The sequence below is a fragment of the Ambystoma mexicanum genome, chromosome 7q (genome assembly GCF_040938575.1).
Source record: "Ambystoma mexicanum isolate Mex_15411 chromosome 7q, UKY_AmexF1_1, whole genome shotgun sequence".
Classification (NCBI taxonomy): domain Eukaryota; kingdom Metazoa; phylum Chordata; class Amphibia; order Caudata; family Ambystomatidae; genus Ambystoma; species Ambystoma mexicanum.
Genome location: NC_090941.1, coordinates 568,413,735 through 568,437,635, shown reverse-complemented (window position 1 = coordinate 568,437,635; position 23,901 = coordinate 568,413,735). Strand labels below are relative to the sequence as shown.

The 23,901-nt window shown below is 47.6% G+C and overlaps 1 protein-coding gene across 12 annotated transcripts in view; it reads left to right on the top strand.

Annotated features, from left to right (window-relative positions):
- NEK3 (NIMA related kinase 3) overlaps nucleotides 1–23,901 on the top strand; it is a 493,231-nt gene that overhangs the window by 331,985 nt on the left and 137,345 nt on the right. For 9 of the 12 annotated variants that reach the window (XM_069640019.1, XM_069640013.1, XM_069640010.1 and 6 more), the window contains one exon: nucleotides 13,670–13,819. In XM_069640019.1, coding sequence (XP_069496120.1) covers nucleotides 13,670–13,819 — 150 coding nt within the window. The remainder of the gene's footprint in view (nucleotides 1–13,669; nucleotides 13,820–23,901) is intronic. The other 3 variants (XM_069640021.1, XM_069640017.1, XM_069640014.1) reach the window with 1 other exon arrangement.

Below are 23,901 nucleotides of genomic sequence, written 5' to 3'. Positions count from 1 at the left end.
TGGGAGTACCTTGGACAGCTCTGTTTCCAGTGGGTCCCGTAGTCGTGTGAGATACGAAATGCATAACGTTACTCAGTGTATATTGTGGCTGTGCATTTTGTGGTGGTCATGCAAACCTGTGTGAGGGCATTGAGTTCAGCAACTTGTGCTGATCGTTTTGATGGGAGCTGAAAATCTCCTAACACTTCAAAGGAGGTGCAAATGGCAAAACCTGCCTGGAGATTCCCTGTTGAATCTCTAAGACAAGAACCATCAACAAAGAGAATGAGATCTGGATTGGGGAGGGGAATATCCCTGGGGTCAGTTCTTGGTGATAAGTCATCCGCTGCAAGGCATTCGTGCCGGTGCCAGTCATCAGGTGTGGGTAGGAGAGAAGCAGGGTTGAGTGGGGCTCATCTGATGAGTGATGTTGGAGGCAGAGAGAAGTTTTTCATATTTTGTGATATGTGCAGCAAATAGGTGATACGTTTTACCCCTGTGGAGGAGTGCTAATACAGAGTGTGGCACTGCTACATTTATGTGGTGTTCTAGGGTAACTTTTCTGCTTTTGTAAGGGGAAGGGCAGAGGCAGCTACCGCTCTGAGACATTTGGGAAAGGCAGAGGCTACAGGGTCTAACTGTGAGCTAAAATTGGCTACAGGGCCTTGTAGGTCCCTGTGCTTCTGTGTGAGTACACCTAAGGCACACCCCTCTTTCTCATCACAAAACAGGGTGAATGATTTAGAGTAGTCCGGAAAGGCAGGGGAAATGGAGAGGGCAGTCTTGCTCTTGGAGAAGGCTGTGGAAGCGTCAGGAGGCCATGTGCGTTTGTCAGGTTGGGAGTCATGTAGCATATTTTGCAAAGGTGCTACCGTAGAGGCATAATCAAGGTTCCAGGGGTGGCAAAAATTACTCATTCCTAAAAAGTAACGTAACTGTCTTTCAGTGGCGGGCATGGGACATTTTAAGATGCCCGAAACGAGAGAGGGGGCAAGGCGCCTAACGCCATGGGAAATGCTGTGTCCCAGGTAACGGACGGTGGGGAGGCAGAGCTGCAATTTAGCCCCGTTTACTTTGTGACCTTTTGCTTGCAGGGCAGTGAAGAGCACTTTGGAGTCGGAGAGGGAGTCCTGAAAGGACGGTGATGCTAGGAGAAGGTCATCTACGTATTGGATCATAGTGGAGCCCCCCAGGAAGGTGAGATCCTGGAGGTCTTCCTGCATAATCTGGGAGAAGAGGGATGGGGGGAGGGTCAACATATCCCATGGGAACGGACCTATAGGTGAGCTAACGACCCTTGTAGGCAGAGGCAAGATCAATGCAAGTTAAAAATTGGGCCTGTGGCAGGATACAGGAGAGAATGGTCAGGGGGTCCGGGACTACCTGATGAGAGGGTATCACGGCCTTATTAAGGGCATGCAAATCGTGCACAAAATGGAATTTGCCTGTGCCCTTTTTCTCAATTGTGAGCACCAGAGTATTGCAAGGGCTAGTGGTGTAGTAACAGATGCCCTGATCAGTGAGGGAAGAGATGACAGGCTTGATACCTTCCTGTGCTTTAGGGGATATTCCGTACTGGGGCACAAGTGGGAGAGGAGAGTGGTGTGAACAGGTTTAGCAGAGAGAATGTGCCCTAGCAACTGGCAATGAGTTAATAAGGTGTTGTACCTGTGTAGCTTGTGCAGGTTTGAGAGTGACTGAGGCTCTGTAGGAGGCTCCGCTTGAGTGGGTTGTTGGAGGAGAAACAAACATTCAGCTTGCCTAGATTGCGGAACGACTAGATAAATACCATCAGGAGAACAATAAATGGTACAATGCATTTTGCATACTGGATCAATACCCTACAGATTTGCAGGTGAGCAAGGACTCAAAGGCATGATGTTCAGTGATGGGACCAATAGAAAAAGACAATTCATTTGATCCTGGGTGTGGAATAGTGGTGCCACAAATCCCAACAGCATTCACAATTTCCTTTTGAAACATCAACATTTGGAAATTCAGCAGCTCGCAGCGTGGAGCGCCTGGCACCTGTGTCAATTAAACAATTCGCCCTTTTTCCTTAGATGTCACACTTGAGATAGGGACCAGACCGGTCCAGCAGGAGCCAAGCAGCAGACAGCTGTCCATGTCATTGTGGACCAATGGAGATATGCATTTCTTGGTAGCCCCTGTTAGGAGAGGGAGGAGGCGGAGGTGGCGGTGGCGGGGTGGAGGGTAGAAATTACAATTACCAGGAGGAATGGAATCATTGCGTGGAGTAGTGGGACTATATTGCTGGAGGAGATGGCCGGTCTACTTACAATAGCTGCAGAAAGGCTGCCCTGGCATGGGTGGCTGGGCAGACAAACCTGGGTGAGCAAAAGTCTGTTGTGGCTGGTGAAAAGGGGAAGGAGTTTGTTGGGTATTGGCTTGGCATGGGGTACCCGGGCATCCCCGGCCACCAGAGGCAGTTTTTTGTTGAGCATGCTGTATTTGCAAAGCCATGAGGCGGGTGGCACCACTTTGCTCCTGGCAATTTGAGCTTGTCATAGAAATGTTAAGCTGCTTGCAGTACTTTTTCAATAAATTCAGCTTGCCACCTAATCTGAAAATGTTGAATATTATTTCAGGAAGACCACCATTCACAGAATGAGACACCAATGCAGGTTTAGCTTGTCCCCCTGCATTTGCAATACTGAATATTTAGCGACACAGTCTGTCAATCTAGATGGGTAGTCAGAGGGAGATTCAGACTGCCTCTGCTTGCAGGCCGCTATTTTTTACCAGTCAGATTTGACAAGGTTTTTTTCTTTGTTGAGGGCTGTAAGTGCGATAATATTAGCAGCTGTCATGGCCACTTGCCCAGGATCACAGGAGCTGCACCATCACGTTGTGGGAGCAAGGGGTACCATGGTTCACGCACGTCCCTTTGGGACGTTTATACACAGGGGGCCCGGTTGGACTCAGTTTGGCGCCAGGCTCATAGAGAAACATAAGCAAGACTCTTTATTATGGGCAGGGCGCTTTTCAGGAACTTTCCACGTGTGTGCAGTCAGTCCGGGTGTGGCTTTCCATCTTGAGCTGCATAAGATGCACGTGCAACTTCAAGGAGTGGCAGGCTGTGGCAAGCAGAACAGAACTAGCGGGTGTGGCCTTAAGAGCTCAGATATAAAAGCCAACCCAACCCCAAGGCACATGCTTCGTGTTAATCTGCATTTGCATGCAGCGTAACACTCACTGCTGCCTGGGATAAAGCAGCACTTACCTTTGGGAATCCAGTCTCCTGCCCATATGCTTACCACCTGGAGTCAGCATTCACCTGCATTCTTCACCGGTGAGCCTGACGTTTATTCTTCATCCTCCGGAACGCAGGACCTCCGCTCTGGGCACCGCAGCACGACATCATCTTCATCCCCCGGCATGCCGGACTTCAGCTCTGGGCACCGCAGCACGACATCTTCTTCACTCTCCGGCACGCAGGACTTCAGCTCTGGGCACCGCAGCACGACATCTTCTTCATCCACTAAGGCGGCCCTGTAAAAGGACAAAAGGCAAGGTTAGACATTACGAACTTTCAGTTTGAGGTCACTCTTGCAAAACTCTTTGCACTTATCCTTAAAAGCTCACTTACCTGCTGCCTGACCGCTGCGGGATCCTCCGTTCCTCATCTGGGGCCACCTCGTGCTCTGCTGGGCCACAATCACACCTATTTGGGAGAAAGATAGACATTATTACAAAGTTGACAACATGCTGTGAGAAAGAAAATACAAATACTTCAAGACAAAGAGAAAACTGAGAGACACTTATCAGAAAGGCGTGGAATAGTCGCAGCTGGACTGGACACCACGTACGAAGGACCCGTGAAGGAACTCGGTCCTCATCCTAAATGCGCCTCTACCAGAAGTAGCAGGACGGAGAGCTCACCATTAATAATCTACAGGTGAGCCTTAATGGATCGATGCATGCTCACTGAAATCACGCTATGGGAAGAAGGGTTTGAGCGGGAATTCACTCACAGGCCAGCAAACGTACGTCCTCTCATAGCTACGCGGGAGCAGTGTTCCAATTCGTTGCAGCAGCCCACAGCCTATATGCAGCGGGAGAAAGCAGACGGGGCAGTTCTACTTCCTGGGAGGGCTGCAACCGTGCCCCAACGTCCCCGCAGAGGCCAGCTGAGCGTAACAATAGCCTCACCTTCCACCAGCGTATCAAGCCATTGTAGTGTGTCCATAATTTGTTTGTATAGAATTTCTTTGAGCACAGCTCGTATGAGTTGTTCAAGGTCTCCAATGGTGGGGTTATAACAGGCAATCACTGTGTTGAAATGTTCCATGAAAGCAGTGGTGTTGTCTGGCAAAGTGGGGAATAATTGTGCCATATGGTATAAGTCAGTGGCGCTACAGGGAGTGTGAATTCTCATAGGTACTGCATCGGTAATGGCCTGAGTGTAGGCACGCCTAGGCATAAGGGCTGTGGCAGCAGCAGAGGATGGTGAGGCGTGCATAGTGTGTAGCGAGGGTGGCTCATACATGGATGAATTAGACAATTCAATATCCTGCCTGGTAAATTGTCCTGGCCTGGGGTTAAAAGGGTAAGAGTTGGACAGTGCCTGCAAGACATCAATCTATTTTTGGCAGAAGTAAGACATGTACCTGTAGGACTGGGGAAGGGTAGGCAGGGGAATGGATGTAGATTGAGGTGGGAACCGACTTGGTTGGGAGCAAGTCCAGGGTGGTGTGAAGGTAGAGGCAGCTAGCGTTGGAAGTGTAGGCAGGGCAGGGGGAGGAGATACTGTTAAGTCTCCTCGAGGAGTAAACCAAGTTTGTGGTCGGAGAGAAAGATGGGGCAGGTGGGGTGTGAGAGCAGGGGAGGGTGGTGGGAGTATGTGGGTCGCTGAGCTGGCATGTCAGCTCGCTGTGGCTTAGGAGATGGTGGGCTCCTCTGATGCAGAGTAGGTGGTGTACCGGCAACCGTGAGAGGCGAGTATGGTGGTAGTTCGTCCAACAGGTGGCACTGTAGGTGCTTCTGAAGGGGAGTCCTTAACAGTGTCTGAAGAAACACTTGGGTAGAGGCCTGTTTTGCAAGTGTATTTGTTTGGCTGTCCGGCCTTGAAGGGATGCTTGTATTGTTTGAATTCCTTCTCTAGCTTAGCCTGAGAGTTCCTAAGTGATCTAGTCTGACTGTCATGTAATCTGATCATTGATTCAGTGTAACAGGCGAAATAGGCTGACCATCAGACACCTTAGAATTTCTTTAATCCAAAGCCCTGTGCAAGACAACAAGTTGATCCACATGAAATGAGCGCTCAAGTGGCCACTGTAATTCCTTTTGAACCTGAGTCCAAAAATTCCAATCTTTCAAATATTTACAGGTGAACACCCCATACATTGAAAACATGAAGTCATTGGTCCCTACTGCAGGTGTAAGCGGTGTTGTGGATAGCTCAGAGCCCATGACTAAGTCTAGGAATTTAAAAGAGCAGGGAGACACAAAGGTAGATGGGCCTGCAGGTCGTGCAGGTCAAGAGGGGTGGTGCACACAACGTAACGTTAATTGGTATTTACCATTGGTGATAGCAGAAAGACAAACTGGCACAGAAGGTGAAACAGGAGTGAGCAAGGTTTGATACAGGTGCTGAATGTAAAGATAAAGTAATACACAAGATGTAATGTGGAACCGCTTCAGGGTTAGCTCAGAAATAACTTTTGGCACTTAAGTCCCAAATGGCCAAACGCCATCAGCATCGCCTGTGAAAAAGAACAATTATATAGACTGCAAGGCTCTGAGTATTGTAGTAGATAAAGTAATGAAGGAGGGCCAATCACGAAAATTTAGTTATGATTAAATGTTTTGTTTTTGCCAATCAAAGCCTCCCCTGAGCATGGTAGTAAGGCTTGTAGGTATGTCTGTGCACTAAGGTGTCTGTAGCATGGACAGGGCGCTGGTGCATAGTAGCAAAATAATCTTGACAATACCCACAATAATAAATCAAGAAATTAAACACAAAGTCAATTCATCAACCAAAAATTACTATGACAAGTAACCCCAAAGGAATATGGAAATCCCCAAGACAAGGCAGGTCTGCTGACAGCAATTTAAAGATGCCAGTAGTAGGGCAGGGGGTTTATAGTTTTTTTTGACAGTCACTATTTCGACATAGCAATATGTCGAACCAAAATTGCCAAATTTATTTTTTTTGAATGCCTTTTTTTAAAAAATTATTTATTTATTTATTTTTGAGCGGGATACCCCAAACTCCTGTCTTTTAAAAAAAATCTTTTTTTTTACTGACTAAACCCTATAAAATAAAAAAACAATACATTCGAGAAAAAGAAATTCAGCACTTCTGGTTCGACATTTTGGTATGTCGAAAAAATGTTTTCGACATATTAACTGGATATCAGGCCAGAGATATGTGCAGTAATGGCACACCACGGTGACCTTCTGTGGCGAATTTCAACCCACGCAGCGTAGAAAGGCAAAAATAACACCGCGGCTGAGGACTTACACAAGGCAACACAATCAGCTGTGACCATAGAAACGGCAGCCCCAGGAATGGATAATAATCAGTGATGGCACACTGAGAAAGAACTCTTAATAGACAACCAGGGGCAAATGCAACGGAACCTGCAGCCAATCGTGGGGGCCATGCAGCACCATCACTTGCACCCAGCCACCACTCTGTACACCCACCCAGGTCACAAATCATGGTTATGTGGCGGCACAGATTAACCACGGGTGCAGTGACTCTGAAACTCACTAAATCTGGAGACAGTAGCATGTCCAAATAGATTGCAAACACCAGAAAAAGACTGACGTCACACGGTGGGTGGCCGTAGGCCTGAATCACAAGAAAGTGCAATGAGGATCAAAACATCATCTTTAAAACAGTGTGAACTGTAAACCGAACAGCAACGGTTAAACCTAACATGACAAACCAAAAATAGAAAACAAAACATCCCCGGCAAAAGTGTGAAGAAAGAGATGAAAAAAATAAACATCAGCAGCAGAAGCAATTTTAACATAACACAACAAATGCAGTAAAACCCCGTACAAGTTGTTTGCACGAAAGACCCTCTAAAATGTGCAGATCTTCATTGAGGGAAGAGCGGGAGTAAGTGAACTAAGATACCCAGATTAAAACTACTATATAGAACTACATAAGGACTGCATTCTGTAGTTCAGTGCTTGCCTTTATCTTTGTTTTATGTTTGGCATAAACATTGGCTTTGACGTGGGCTCTGGCAGGCACCCTGCCAGTGCTTCCGTGTCTGCAGAGTGCTGCTCTATAAACTACCATGGGATATCTGTCTTTTTAACTTAATATCGATGTACTCACTACTTGTAACCCTATTTGTCTCTCAGCGATGGCCTCAGAAATACCTACGCACAGGGAAGCCTGCAGCACTAATCCACTTGTGGAGACTCATTTTGAGCTCTACACTTTAGCCAGCAAAGCCGCGCCTAACACAAAAACCACTAGAAGTTTGGCAGACATGGTAAATGCGCTGAATGTGACCGACAGAGCAAAGCAACAAAAAAATCTGATACTTAGATATAGACGAATGCAAAATATACGAGGGGGTTATAGGTAGAGACAGCATATACATGACATGGCAAATCAACTTTTAGTCAAAATATAGGGCAATACCGACAAAAACAAAGTGACCGAAAATAAGTGGAAGGAAGGTTTTATTTACTGATCAGCCAGAGGGGAATAGGTTCACAGCCATGCGCTGTGCTGTAGATCTTCCGTGGCCCACCTCTCAAACCACACCGCAAATTTGGCAACTTCGCAGTCAAACGGTTTGGCAAGCTTCTAAAAGCGACCTCTGGTATGGTGAGGACCTTTTGTTACTCGGCCTTGCGGTTGAGAGCAGCCCACAGAAAACTCTTGCGCAGTTAGGCTAGAGTCACAGGCACCGTTCTGTGGGATGGTGGATGTAGGGGGAGGCAGAGCCATGGCACCATTTTGTGGGATGGTGGATGTATAGGGAGGCAGAGCCACAGCACCAGTCTGTGGTAGCCAAGGTTGGCCCCTTTCCAAGGGCCACCTTGGCATCAGCCTCAGCTTACAGCAATAAGGAGACGAGACATCAGACTGATGGATAAAAACAAGCTTCTTATTAGATAGAGAATAAACAGCATACAGAGAAATTATCAACGGAAATGCAGGAAAATACATAAGGGCAAGTGGTGGGCAGTCAGCACTCTGAGCTCTCTCAGGACAGCCCTTAGAGCGCAGGTTATATAGCATATCAGAAGCAATCACTAATATATTATAGCATTTTCACAATGGTGGGAGGTACTGGACATGAAATTGCAGACATTTGGCAATAGTTATCTTCTCACTTGTAACCTTGTGACGAAGCCTTGCAGGTACATTGTGCTGTAAAATGGATAAGCAGCATTCGCAGAAACCCTACTGTTTGACAGGATTCCACACTATGTTCTGCACACTGTTAGGGATTCAGTAACTGTTGGGGTTTTAGGCATTTGTTCTGAGGTGTAGAAAGGGAGGTCTGTTTAAGTATTAGGTTGGTTGGGAGAGAGAGTTTGCTTTGTGTGGCAGGTTTGGGTTTATGCATTTGTTATCCTTAATTTTCCTCATCGGGAAGCCTTTGTTTCCCCAAGCCAAGATGGAGGATCAATACTACAACAGTGATTGGCTCTGACATTGTGTTGTCACCACTTAGAACTCTCAGTGGAATTCTAAACTGCCTTGCATTTTAGTTTTCATCAGAGTAGGTCATGATATCTTGTACTCCAGTAAATAACAGCTTTTAAGTTCCTTAGAAAGTCTATAGACCCTTTGTTTAGTGATAGTTTAAAGCCCAATCCATGTTTAGGTGAAAGAAGGAGTCTGCAGCTGAGGTCATTTGAAGAAACAAAAGTAGCAGAGAAAGCAGATTTGCAGTGGCAGTTGAAGACCAGTCAAAGCTAAGTGTGCTAATATTTGTAACTGAGAGATAAAGGAAGTCTTGAGTAAACTGTAAGGAGAGCTGTATCTTCTACTATAAGAAGAGTCTGTGAATGCAATTCTGTGAGGAGATCCAGTAGCGGTTTTTAAGAAGGTGCTGAATTCAGTGGAGAGAACAGTAAGAGCAATAGCGTGTTTTCACTTTAATTATCTGGCGCGTGTAACATATACAATGGTTATTAATTGGGTGAGCGGACAAGAATCGTCGCGTTACTAATTGTTTGAATGTATTAAGTAGTAACGTTTGCTACGGGCAACTTTTCCTGGAGTTCGTTTGCTATTGCGGGCGCTTAACTATAGCTTTCCGTCCAGCGCGAGTTAGAGGAAGGGACCGTACGATGTGGCTCGTGTGTCGCCGCCATTTGCAGAAGGACCGTTTTCTTTTTGTTGCGATCGCAGCTTTTTTAGAAGAGAGCAAATCATTCTGATTGAATATGTTTTTGACGAGGAATCTCTGTAATTCCGGACTTCGTGCAGGAGCAAGTGACTTTCCAGATCAGAATTTCAGTAAGTGGGTATTAAGAAGAGACTTCGAGACTTTGCGTGTAGTCGTGTGAAGATCTCATGTTCTGAACAAGTAAAATAAAGACAATTGAGAAGACACGCAGAAATATTTTTGTGACTAAAGATTAAATAGACATTTTGGGCTAATTGAATTGAAGGTCACACCAGAGAGAAAAAGAGAGAGAACAGAGGAAGACACTTGAGGAGGCTAAGAGGGTTTTCAGCATTTGTGCGCGCAGAGCCAGTGTGACTAATGAAAGACTATCATCAGTTAGTTCAAGAAGTTATCGAAAGCCTAAAGGCAATAAAGCTTAGGCCACAGGTAAAGGAAGATTGATATGGGGGCAGAGGTAGTTTCCAGGAGGGTAATATTAGCAGACTGACCACATGTTATAATTCCCTTTTAGGAACTCTACTGACCAGGCCAAATTGTGAAAAGACAGGCAGAAGACAAAAGTAGTAGAAGATCCTGAGTTTATTATTTTCTCCATTCCCATTTCCCCTTGGGTTTGCCAGTCCAATAGTTTTTAAGTAGCAGGATTGTTGGGCCGGCAGGCTTAGGGGGTCTGGTGGGCCAGCTTCACTCCTGCGGGATTCTTCAGGCAGACTTGACACTGTTATCTACCATATATGGTGCTAATGCTATACTTGTAGAGAGCAAACGGAAGAGAAGGTCTGGCTTGTCCCTTTGCTTTGTTAGGGGGTCTTGGTCTAATGTGTGTCTTGGTCTAATGTGCTCCAGGCGGGGTGTGGGCATATCAGAGGATCTGAGTGCAGTGGTAGGCCTCAGACAAAGACAAAATGGAGGATCTGAGGCCTAAATGTATGAGAGAGCATAATGTAGCATAACAATCCTGTCACATCACTGATACAAATATGCTAACAGCAAGTCTGCCAGTCATGCACCCCAATGTACTGAAAACAAATACACACCTACCAAGGACATATGTCATATATGCCCCAATCAACTCAATAGAAAATAAGTCTGCCAAAGGACTTAAGTCCTATGCCCAATCTACTCAACACAAATACATTCATCGCAACGCTGTTACTCATACAGCAGCATGAACTCAATGGAAATACACCGGTATCAAGCCTTACATCATATATCCCAATCTGCTGAATACGACTTCCAAGAAAACATAATGCTCAGAATGAACGTAAGCATGAAACCATGTTTGCAATATGTGATATGCATGTAACATTAAGGCATATATATATATATCTCACAGAAAAAACCTTGTTAAATTGACGGTATAATTAAGTTGCACTCGTAAAAACTATAAATATTAACTGAAAAAAACGTTAAGTGGACGCTATGGTTAAGTTGCACTGGTAAAAACCTATAGAATTCAGTGACTAAACTTTAGTTGAAGAGACTTATAGGTAAGTTCTACTAATAAAAACCCACGAAATTCAGGGAAAAAACTGTTGTTAAAGGGATGTTGTGGTTATAAAAGTAAAATCGAAAAACCCAAGAAATACTCCAGTTATGGTTTGCTATGCAACCATTACTAGCGCCACTGCGATGCAGTGTTAAGACTAACACCCAGGACATCAAAGAAGCGTAACAAAGGGACGAGTTCTTCGTTTGATGCTGTCTCCCTGCATTCTGGGCCATTGTATTTCCACAAGTAGTGATTTAACATCCTGGAACGAGTTTGGTTCTTCGTGGCTTCACTCCTCGGGAACTGTCTGGGACACTGATTTTCTCCGGGTACCATCTGTTCTGTGCCGAATAAGAGATGTCTTGTACGGATGGGATCGCAAACCAGTTTCCTCTGGAAACTGAAACCGTTCACCAGTGCATCTCTTCTGCAGTGAGATAAACCCTGTGTTATGCAGCAGTCGATGGGCAGGGAGTTACTTTGTCACATGAGTTACAATAAAGTTGTGGATTACATATGTACAAATGTTTGCAAGGCACTATGTATGAGCATCAAGCAGGCTAACAGTGAAAAGTATACCGTCCACCATAGTTTAGTTACCAGGTCTTGATAGCTTGGGGAGAACTTTTTAATAAAAATAATGGGTCTTGAAATGGTTTCAGATTTCAGCTGTGCCTAAAGGCAAGTTTCCTAAACCCTGGGCCCAATGTCATTGCTCCCCATCCAAACTGTTTAAAGTAAGTTATGAAAAAAAAGTTTGATATTAATATCCGTGCAAGACCAAGGACAATCATTCTTTTGGTACCATACGTCTTGACATCGGGTATCAAGGAAGGTTCTACCATCTCATTTTGATTTGATTGAACACATTTATGTTGCGCTGAATGCAGAGCAGACCAAACTGCATCTGGGGGCAGATGTTGCAAAAGCATGGTCTTCGGGAGCAGGAGTTTAAGGAAAAGGGCTTTAATTTCATACGAAAGAGAATGCAAGAATCAATAGATCTAAGTGATCTAAGAGAGGGAATTTCAGAGACTAGAGCCAGCCATCCCTTGCCCCTTGTTTACAACAGGACTGGATGGGACTGCCCTTGTAATGCGCAGCCTGCAATGATAAAGAGTGAGGAAAGGTGGCATAAAGTCTGCCCCCCCTCTCCCTCACCCTTTGTTTTTCTCCGGCTCTACCAGAAATGTTGTCAGGCCTAGTACGGTAGTTGCCTGTCTGTTTCCATTTCCTTCCCACTCTCCCCCTCCCTTCCTTATCTATGTCTTAGCTCTTGCACTATCTGAAATGTCGTCAGGCCGAGTACGATAGTTAATGTCACATCCTTACTGTTCATGGCATGTAAGAATGTCATTGTATTTTCCCTTGTTCCCTCCCTTGCCTTGAAGCGCTTTGAAACACATTGGGCCTCATTACGGTTCGGGCGGTCCGGAATTAACAGTGGCAGTAAACCCACCGGCACTGTTAATTCAGGACCGCCCGATCCCGAGTCCTGCAGGCGGGAGGTGATCTTCCCGCCAGGTCTGACCTGGCGGGTTGAACACCTCCCACCTATAGGCGGACGTGGAAACACCAGCACCATCACAAGGTGGTGCCGGTGTTTCCACTTCCCCATTCCCATTGAGTCCTTCCGAATTCGAATTTACCGAATTCCGCCTCCGGAATTCCAGGGACACCGGGGCTGTAATGCCCTGGTAATTCCGGGAGTCACGGAGGCGGAATGGTAATACGAGTCCGGCGGTAACCAGGCGATTTTACCGCCGTGGTTACGGCCGGACTCGTAATGAGGCCCATTGTGTATAGGCGCTATATAAATAAACTATCATATCATATATCATATCATAAAAGGACCAATGCATTGCAGAAATAAATTGGAAACGTCTTAATTGCCCATCTTAAATGCTATTGGGGGTGCAATTTAGTGGTGTTTGCCATGGAGGATTTTATGGGGGGGCGCTTGTACAAATGATTTTCGTCCTGCAAAAAGGCACACTTACTGGATGTTCTTTCCTCTTTATCATGAGGGCAGGTGGCGTAATCACCTGCTCCAGTTCCCCTGCTGGACTGGTCTTCACATGCAGTTTCAAGACCTACAGAAGCAAAGGGTCTTTCCTTTGCCTCACACAGAATTAGTGAGGCACCTTGAGGGATCTCGGGAGAGGCAGTGTGGTTTGTTCTGTTAAAATAAAAACTGATAATCTTTAGACTTCTTTTTAAAATACCTCTTACTTTCATTACCATGTAGTTATGGGAACATCACAGGTATTTTGATAATTATATTTTATCTCATGCCTTGAAATGTGTTATGTAGGGATTCAAAGTATGTATTTGAAAGTCAAAAGAAAATGGGTTGGACATGAGCAAATGGAGTGCACTACATTAAACAGACTAAAGCACATCTTAATCATAATTTAACCATTCCTTACTGTGAATTACAAAAGCTTCTGTGTAGCTACAGTGCACTATTCAAAGGACTGAGGAATGTAGGTTTTGGACGTACCCACACCAAAGCCATGTCTCTTGATTGGCGTCTTGGATTCATTGGGTGAAATCATTATAGATTGGGCATTGCTTAATGTCAAGGAACTTAAATAAGGCAGGTGCTGGTTCTTTTTACATGGCCTCATAACGTTCGCTGCTCAGCATAAAGTATTGTGTTCTTCTCTGTACACACTGGTTCTTATTTTAGACAACAGATGGAATTGAAAATGTATTTTGGAATGATTTACAATTATTACCATGCTAAATAAATGATAATTCAATTTCACTACCAACAAGCAAAAATACAAATGTGTAGGATGTACTGACGGTGGTGTTTTTTTCATTGTCCTTTTAGCAGAAGGTGATTTGGAAATTGGAAAGGAAGGTAATCTGCCATATATTGCCCAGAGGAAGAAATGGGGAAGTGGGCCATCAAATTCAGTTTTGAATTGCCTGGAAAATGCATCCATTCTTAAGTCTAGCATTAAAGCTGAAGAGAGCGAAAGTAAGTAATATGAATTGGCTATCTGATTCTAAACTGTGAAAACACATGCAGATGTAATGTTTTATAAAATAAGGAGTCGCATGGTTTCTACAGTGCAAGTTCATTAAGATGCTTTAAAAATCGTACAGAATTAATATCATGCACACAGTCATCCTGTTAAGACAGAATTCCTAATTTTGGGGAATTCTAGAGCCACTTTTTAAGGTCCCTTTTTCCCCTTTTGATTTTTGGATCATTGGGCCACATTACGAGTCTGCCGACCCGGACTTAACGCCACCGGTAAAACCATACCGGCGTTGTTTACGTGACCGTGCAGTCACGACCCACGGACCAGGAAAAACCACCACCACAAACCGCCGCCGCGGAGTTAAGGGATCCATAGAATGCGACAGCGGCGAAACCACCCAGTTACCAGCAACACGAAACACCATGGGCATCACGAGTACCACAGACATGGAAACACCGCCACAAAAATGGCGGAAAAACCGTGGCCACGGAGGCGGTATCGACGCCACCGCGAACATGACGTTAAACAGTACCAGGTGAAGTGAATCAGGCCACAGGTACCCCAAATGAGGCCAGCCGGACCCAGCAGGTCACTGGGAGGCTACAAAAGGGCCACACCCACACCCTGGCCAACTCCAAACACAACAATGCAGGCAGCAGCAGCATTGGGACTGGGACTATTGAACCTACAGGCAGCAGTGCACATGGTGGCAGCAATGGTGCAGAGGAGGATGAGGCGGAGGAGGCGCAGGCGTCAGTTAGCAAACCCTGCACCCATGCCAAACCCAATTGTGCAGCCAGCACGACCCCGCAGGCAGCCTGCAATACCCCGCATCAGCGCCTCACCCTGGAATCTGACCCCAGGACAGATCCACACATTATACCGGCTGGACCGTCCAACAATCATGTACATCACCGCCATGATTGAGGACGACATCAGCAGCCACATTGCCATCTCAACCGCAATCCCCCCCCCTCCTGAAGGTGGTGTCAGTACTGCATTTCCTAGGCACCGGAACTTATCAGCACACAGTTGGTAAGCAGGCACAGGCTCTCACAACCCTGTTTTTCAAAAATATTGGGACAGGTACTGGACGCTCTGCTGCGCCATGTGTCGGAACACATCGCCTTACCCCGTTCACTTGCAGAGGTCATTGCAACCAAGTTGGCATTCCATGCCATTGCAGCCATGCCAAATTGCATAGGTGCATTAGACTGCACCCACATAGAGCTGACAGTACCACGTGCAATGGAGATGGTGTACCGCAATAGGAAACAGTACCACTCACTGAATGTACAGATGGTATGTAATGCCGGACTGCTGATTACACATTGCTGCGCACATTTTCTGGGGTCAACAAACGACTCAGTGGTCCTGCGGAATTCCACATTGCCACGCTACATGGAACGCTACGCTGGACAAAGCACATGGCTATTGGGTGAGTACAACTGCCAATGCATAGGCCCTGTGGAAGTGTGGTGAGTGCCCAGGCCAATGACCTGTGTAAGTTGGCTGCTACCACTGCACATGCATCACCCCCTGGCCCATGTAATGGCCGGTCAGCATAACCCAAACATCACATATCTACACATGACAGGTTGCCACAGTTCACACCCTGCCTAAGTAGACATACGACCAAAACTACCAACAGGCCAATGCCATACAAGTTGATCCACTCAATCCAGCCACCCACACTTAGGACCACTTCCCCCCCCCCCAAGCACATGACGGCTGCACATAAGACATCCTGCAACAGCCAAATCATCACAGGCCATGGAATGACTCCCCCATGTTTGTTTGTCATTGCACAGTGCCTTACTTACCAACCAGTATCGTGTATAAGGTCCACTTCATATGCACAGCAAGTAATAGTGCAATGTCCAAATGCCACCATCTACAACAATTACCCATGGATGGCAATCACATGCCCTTCCGACCGCGGCTAGGCCCATATGGATGAATGTATGATGACACAATATTGCATTGCATCAGATCATGAGATGAACCACAAACACTGACATGTCCCACACATTTACATCCCACGTAGGTGATGCTGGATATGCACTCACGCCATGGTTGATGACACCTGTACGGAGGCCAAGGAACAGGCATGAGGAGGCGTACAACAGGGCACACGTCCGCACACGTGGCATGATTGACAGGACATTTGGCCTACTGAAGGCCAGGTTCTGCTGCTTGAGCAGATCTGGAGGATCACTGCTCTACAACCCAGTGAAGACGGGTAAAATTGTGCTTGTGTGTGCCATGCTGCACAATCTGTGCTTGCGCAGGAACATTCCGCTGCCCCCAGACGCAGAAGATGGGGATGGAGATGGGGATGGAGATGGAGATGGAGATGGGGATGGAGATGTCGATGGGGATGGGGTGGCAGCACAACCTCCCAGGGGTGCGCAAGATGGCCAACAAGCACGGGATGCACTCACTCGCATTTACTTTTGAGAGACTGCACATGGACAGCAAAGCATGGTTATGACGATGCCAGTGAATAAATGATTTTTGTCTGCTAATGAAATGACAGATGTCCACTCATTATGGTAGTTTTCAAAGGTTTTGTATTATCAATTAAACATGGAAGAAAGTACATTGGGTAGGCAAGCTGTACACGCATGACCACCCACCACCCAAACGTTCCCAACCCTCCAACACCCATGGTGTCCCCAAATGTCATGTTGACAGGCATCCCCACATGCCACTATTTGCGGGGGTGCTTGGGCGCAGGTGTGTCCTTGCTGGCGGATCCAGTCAACCGACGTGGGCTGCCAGTAGCAGAGCTGGATGGGGTGGTGCTGGCTGAGGTGACTGTCGGTGTAACTATGAGCAAGCGTCCTTGAAACGCCTGCTGGGCTCCCAACATTGACTCTGCAATGCTGGACTGCACACTGTTCCCTTCCCTGACATGGCGTGCCAGGGTGAGAATTGTGGTTGCAAATCGTCCAATCGACCTGGTGAGCCGACGCACCGACGTGGCATTGCTCTCCCGCTGCAGCCTGGCCTCCTCCCGCTGTTGCATGGCCTCCTCACGCTGCAGCCTGGCCTCCTCCAGCTGTCTTTCCACCAGCTGCGTCAGGGTGGTCTGTTGTTGCTCGATGTGCTGCAATTGTGTACAGAGCTCAGCCATGGATGGAGTTGGGGAGCGCATGGGGCTGTGCAGTTCTGGGGGGCTGAACTGTAGGCCATGGATGGGTGACAGGCCATCTATGTTGTCCCCCTCACCCTGTTGTACTGCTTCGCCTGCATGGCCGGGGCACTCCCATCACTTGATGCAGCCTCCTCAGCTATGCAGATGGGTTGCGAATCATCATCAGGGGCCAGGGTGGGTGGCTGCATGGGGATGGTGTTGTCTGCTGGTGTGCCTGCTGCAGCCGGTGTGCCTGCTGTTGCCGGTGTGCCTGCTGCAGCCGGTGTGCCTGATGTTGCTGGTATGCCTGGTTCTTCCGGTGCCTGTGTGCCAGAGCAGCTCGCATCATCCTCCTGGACATGAGTGCTGCGTTGTGTGCCTGCAGGTGGCCGCTGCGTAGCCTCTTGTCCGTCGTCGCTGTCACTTGTCACGACTGTGGGGATACAGAGGGCATGCGGTTAGGTGTGTGGTGTTAAGTAATGTGTCCATCACATGCATCAAACATCACAATCCATGTCCACTTGCAATTCAACACTTTTGACTATTGATACACACTGGTGTGTGTCTCTGCTTCCAGTCAGGCACGCACTGTGTGAATTTCGAGGGGTCGTGCTTTGGGGATGTGATACTCGTCGTTTGGCCAGTCAGTGGGTCCATTGGGTCACTCCTGCCCTGTTTGGGGGGGCATTGGGAGTGGGTCCATTGGGTCACTCCTGCCCTGTTTGGGCGGGGGGCATTGGGAGTGCATCCATTGGGCCACTCCTGCCCTGTTTGGGGGGGGGGGCATTGGGAGTGGGTCCATTGGGTCACTCCTGCCCTGTTTGGGGGGGCATTGGGAGTGGGTCCATTGGGTCACTCCTGCCCTGTTTGGGGGGGGGCATTGGGAGTGGGTCCATTGGGTCACTCCTACCCTGTTTGGGGGGGGCATTGGGAGTGGGTCCAATGGGGCACTCCTGCCATGTTTGGGGGGGGCATTGGGAGTGGGTCCATTGGGTCACTCCCAATCACACATGTGGCTTTGTACTCTGTGCACTTACCAGCATCTGCAGGTGGGCTCACTCCTGCCTCTCCTATGCCGTGGATCCCTTCAAGGTGCATGACACTGATGCAGCGCTCCTCCTACGATTGCAGCTTCAGAGGGGATGCAGGGCCTCCATCAGTACCAGTGCTGTGTTGGCGGTGTACTGTGATGAGGTTGCGCACCCGGAGCCTGACGTCATCCCACCTCTTGTGGCACTCCTTCACTGAGCGTGTGGTCACGCCAACCGCTGTGCACTTGCGTGCTGCCTCTGCCCACACCTCCTTGTGGCGTTGCTGAGAAGCGCGCCGCTGATCTGCACTTAAGAGCATTTCAGCATGCTCAACAATGTGCTCCACCAGTACTGTGAGCTCAGCCTCACTGAAGCGCTGCTTTTTCTGTCTGCGTGCTGGTATCCTGGATGCCATGATGGTGTTGGATGGTTTGTCAGTCTAAGGGCGGTGATCTGACCTGTGGTGTCTGAGGATGGAAGTGGATTGTGCTTTATATAATGGCTGCCTCTGTTTCCGTTTTTTTCCCCGCGGTCATGGTATTTCCGCTTCCGGTGTTTCTGTGTCGGCAGGGGCGGACACGGTTCTAACGCCGTTTTCTGTGGCGCTAAGTCCGCGCGCGTAGGTGTTTACGTGACGGCGGTGACTCCGTTTCCGCCTCGGTGTGTTGCGCGCGACCCACGTGCCGTAATCGGCCCTTCTTTCCACAACCTTGCGGTCGCGGAAGCAAAGTCGCGGTCAACACTGAATCACTGCATTCCAGCAAAGCGGACGTCTTCTGAGGTTTCCCTGCCATTCAAACCTTTTTACCTTACTGAAGGTGTATGGTATTGGGTCACCCTTAGGTGTTCTGACAAATCGAGGGAATTCGTCCCTTCTCCCCAAGGGGGAGCCTCCCCCTTTGAAGCTAGGTAGGTGAGTCTGCTTCGCAAGGACCTCGCTAGGGGTCTGGGCAAGTGGGACCTCACTCGGAGAGACTCCCCCTTAGGAGACAATGACTCCCGTTTCGGCAAGGAACTTCCTAAGCCATTTCCCATAGTGGCATATATGGGACTATCAGAAGAACACTGTAGAAGCCATGGACTCGGCAGAAGACAAAACTGAAAAATACCTTTGCGATCAAGAAAGAGGATGTGTCTCTTTAATTAGAGACCTCCATGAAACTGTGAGTAGACTGAAGAGAGAGCAAGACATGCCGAGGAGTCGAGGGAGAGCGCAGAGAGAGTAAGCAGGGGAAGCCCCATTACGGAATGACACCTGTGAGGGGTGGAGCCGCAGAGCTCAGAACTTTCAGAATTGGCCTGAACACGAAAACAAAACCCTGGAGGTACAGGCGTTAACACGCTGTGTGAGCCGGGGAGACTGGAATTCAAATCCCAGTGATGGCGTGACCATGTCCCTTTTGTGGTGGGCATAACGCACGTCCAACGACGCCAAAACCACAACACAGAGAAACAGCCAGGCATCTGCTTATCTGCAGCAATACCTGATCTCGGGGAAAGAGAGGTCAGAGGGTGGGACGCTGGCAGATTCAATAAGACAGAGAAGCGGAGCAAACAGAGAACCTGAGCCAATACAAGCCCTGTGACTTTCCCATGCAGAATTAAAGATAATGGAGAGAATGGGAGAACCGGGAGGCTATCTGCGAATCATTATGAAGCAGGAGAAACTTGCCCCGGTAGACCAGAGACTATTTAAGAATAGCCTACTAAAAAGGCATTGTGAAGAGAAGAAGAGACATTGCCATACTGCAATCAGGGGAAGGGAGACATTCTCCTGGTCTTATTTGATTTGGTTACAATAGTGGTAGGGTTAGTTTGAACTCTTTTTTGGACAGCGGACTGATTCATTTGCGACTTTCTGATGACTGACGAGCACCTTAATTATTTACGTAGGCAGGGAACACCCACATAGCAATAGGGAAATATATGCTTTATCTTCATTATTCAAATAAACACCAGTAAAAATGTCCTAGGTTCTGTGATCTTCTACTGAACTGCCATAGTGCACAGCCCTGGGGGTGCTACTGAGGCACCCCATGTTTGCCCTAGGGTGATTCTAAAACCGTACATCGGTTTTAGGGAGTAGGTTGGTGACAGCTATAGCGTAGTTTCTGCTTCACCAGGAGTGCAAGCCATTTTACCACATTGGTAGCCCAATGTGCCTGTTTAGTAGCCATTGGGGCACTAGAGCATTTGTTTTTTATATTTCTCTTTTCATTTTGTCGTTTTAGGCTCTGGCATACACAGGTTGGCATTAAAATGGTAATTCTGACTTCAAGCCCACAATGAAAGCCTCCATATTGATTTTAAACTGGTTTGGACACTTTAAGTCCTGGAATTCTATCTCCCCTTCATGTGGGGTTGGTGGTCTAGGCTGAGTGGAGGTTCTATTGACCAACCATTATGGTTGGAAATCTAAACCTTTTCCCCCAGCACCCTCTAGCGATTGTGGACTATACCCTGCTTCTATGTCTTATTTTCCTGTTCTTCTGCTTGGAAGAAACAGGCCTGTTGATCTGCTTAAGAAGTTTTTCCCTCTGTTTAAAGCCCTTACTGGCTTCTGAAGGTCAGGTCTGAAGACTCCTGCTTCTTCCCCTCATCTTTGGATTGAGCCGTTCATGATGGAACTGTTGTTTGGTCATTCACTGCTGCATCCTGCTATTTCTCTCCAGAATCATCTGCGTCATTGTGGGTCACTGCTGTTGTCTAGAAGGCTGCTGAGAATTCATCACCATGTCAGATCTTCAGTGTAGGACAACCCACGGAGCCTCCAGCCGTTTTTACTATCCGGGGATCATTTGCTGCTGTGCTGCCTTCGTCCTTTGTTCCTTGAGCCTCCAGAAGCCATGTTTGTGGGTTCCCTCACCATCCCCGGGTCTGCTTCGACAAGTTCATCACTTCAGGTTTGAAAGTTGATGTCCTGGGAAGGTCCTTTGTTCCTTTTCTGGGTCATCTAGGACCTCTTTGGCTCAGAGTGCAAGAGCCTGGGCACCAGATCCTGGAAAAGACGCCCTGTACGTACCAATTTGTTTTGCCGTGCTGGAGCCATTATCACCAAAATAGCCAGTACATACCTTTTTGATTCTGGTTGGGCAAATTGTTGCAATACTCTAAGCGATCCCTCTAGTCCTGGGTTGAGATTCTTTGGGGTCTCTTCTGGCCTTATCTGGAGCTATTTGCCCACAGCATCTGCACCTGTGGGGTAGAACTGAATTGCCTCCATTAAATTGCCTGGCCCATTGACTCTAATCCCATTGATTCCTATGGAACTTTCAACTCACTCTGGAACTTTCGTAAATTGACTCTGGGGGTACTTACCTGCCCCTTTAAATCTTCCCTATTCCTACAAGGGGTTCAGTGAACTCTGGACCAAGAACTATAATTTTAGTACTTGCCTGTGATTTTTACTTCATGGTCTGCATTTCTCTAATGGTGAATTTATTTTAACACTATGGCTAATTTTGGTGACACTGTAAATATTTTTCCATGAAATGTATTTTTACGCTAATGATTGATAAAATGTATCCTAATTCTTGGAAGCCTTTGGCTATGGTTTGGAAATATGTCCTACCCTCTATGGCTATGAGTGTCATGTGTGCATTTGCATTACTTTAACTACTATGCCCTCGGTGTCCAAATTAATATGAATGTTGGTGTAGGCCTTAGGGATGTTTAGACTATTTGTCAGTTAGATACAAATGCATTGAGTTCCTTTTTTTCGGTCTACCCCTACCAATATGTGTTAGGTGCTAACCACCAGGTCTAGGGTCTTCCACATATACCAGTGCTGGTGGTGTCTTTAGTGTACATGATTGTTCAGTCCCATTGAGGGCCTTTATCTGCTTGTTAGGTTGTGTGGTTCCCTTATTCTCTACATCCCCTGTTAATTTATGGCAGGTGCCTAAGGTCCAGGGGCAGAGCCAGCCTTAAACTTTTTGGAGTTGGATGACCGTTTTTGAAATCTGGTAGTGAGTGGGCCCATTATACCCACTGGGCTGTCAGGGTAATCTGCCTGCCTTCCCCTAGGCAATGTAGGCTGAATAGCGTTTTTGCTGTCGCGTTATGCTTGATAATACTCGGCTAGTTTAGGAAGTGCTGGCTCTTAAGTGGTATATCCCCACCTGGACAGCAGGACGGACCTAGCACCCAATTTCTAAGGCGACAAGCATCACAGGTTATGACATAGATACTGGCAGACATCTCCGCCGTGACTATGAGCACAACCCTTTCCATGCCTGCAACTACAAATATGTGAGTTTGTGGGTGCATCTCATAGGACTCAGCTTACTCCTTAAATGCCACAATACAATAAATCTTAATCCATCTTTTCACCACATATAATTCACAATTCACATTTCATTCTGAGCAGGTGCTGAAAATAGAAACCCTTGTCATAACATCAACACACAATAACTGCTCCTTTCATCAGGGCCCCAATGAGCAAGGCACAATCTCTTGGAAATGCTGAGATCAAACTACAGTAAATTCAAAACACCAGGATTTTTATTTATTTATTGAGCATTTGTTAGGCACCTATAAAACAAAATTGTGTTTCCAGGTGCCACAAGACAAATGGGGAGGGAACAGGGGAGTAAATAACAATGGCAAAAACAGTAATTATGCAATCGTGGTCCTACTAGGCTTTGTGACATTCGGACGTGCAAGAGAAGTGCTGGAGTTAGGGAAGGAAGGGGGCGGGGAGAGCAATGTATGGAAAGTGCTGGTGGTAGCCCGGGAAGGAAGTGCAAGGGGAGCCAGGGAGTAGGCCACTGGCTAAGTGCTAGGGCGGAGGAATCCCAGGCAGGATGTACAACCACCAGGCAGGGGCCTCCAGGGGTAGTGCTAAGGGAGGTGGGGCGGGGGGGGGGGTGCTGGTGTTGATTGGGTCGCGGTCCTGGACCCTGTGAGATTCATGAAGGTCCAGGCCACCAGTCTCAGTGGCAGTGGGGTGGTTAGCAGGGAAGGGAAAGAGAGAAGGAGGTAGAGAAATGCAGGGGTTTGAGAAATTTAAGGAGGTCCTACTCAAGTCTGAGAGGGGCAGGAAGGCTGTTCCAGAGAGAGGCATCAGCTGAATCTGCCCCCCCACTCTGCTTAGAGAAGCGTTTGACAAGCAGAGAGTTGGAGTTAGAGGAACAGAGAGTTCTAGCAGGGAGGTATTTAGGGAGGGAAAGTTGGACAGTTGGAGATACCGTGGTCCCAGGCCCCAGAAAGCCTTGTGAGTGATGCAGAGGGTCTTGAATTTGATCCTCGCGACCACCGGGAGCCAGTGGAGAGATTCTAGGGCTGGAGCGATACAGTACCTGCGCTTGAGGCCAAAGATACATTTTGCAGCCCTGTTCTGGATTAGCTGAAGGGGGCGTATGGAGGAAAGGGGGAGATTGAGGAAGAGGCGGTTGCAATAGTCCAGCCTGGAGAGGGCCAGAGCTCTGGAGATGTTGAGCTTCTGAGGAAAGGTGCGAAAAGGGAGAATGCCTCTAAGGAGGTGCAGCTGGAATTGGGCCTTCTTGGCAAGGTCCAAATGTGAGGCCTGAAGGAGAGAGCAGAGTTGAAGATGACCCCAAGATTTTTGGCCTCCCAGGGATGGTGAGGGTAGAGGGCACAGGGAGGGTGGCAAGAGGGTAGGAGGGAAACAGGGTGCATGTGTCCCAATGAGAAGGATCTCTGTCTTACTCGCATTAAGGCAGAGGGCCTCATTACGAGTTTGGCTGTATTCCGGTGGTAACTCTGCTGCAGCAGGATTATCGTTACCGCTGTGTGGTTCAGCAGAGTTTCTGCCGAATTACCTGCCGGTCGCGTGCGGCAGCCATTTTGGAAATCACAAACCATTGACTATCTCGAGATAGGAGTGCCATCCAGACACCCAGCTAAGGCCAAGCATGTCTTCAGGAAAGGGCAAAGAAAGGAG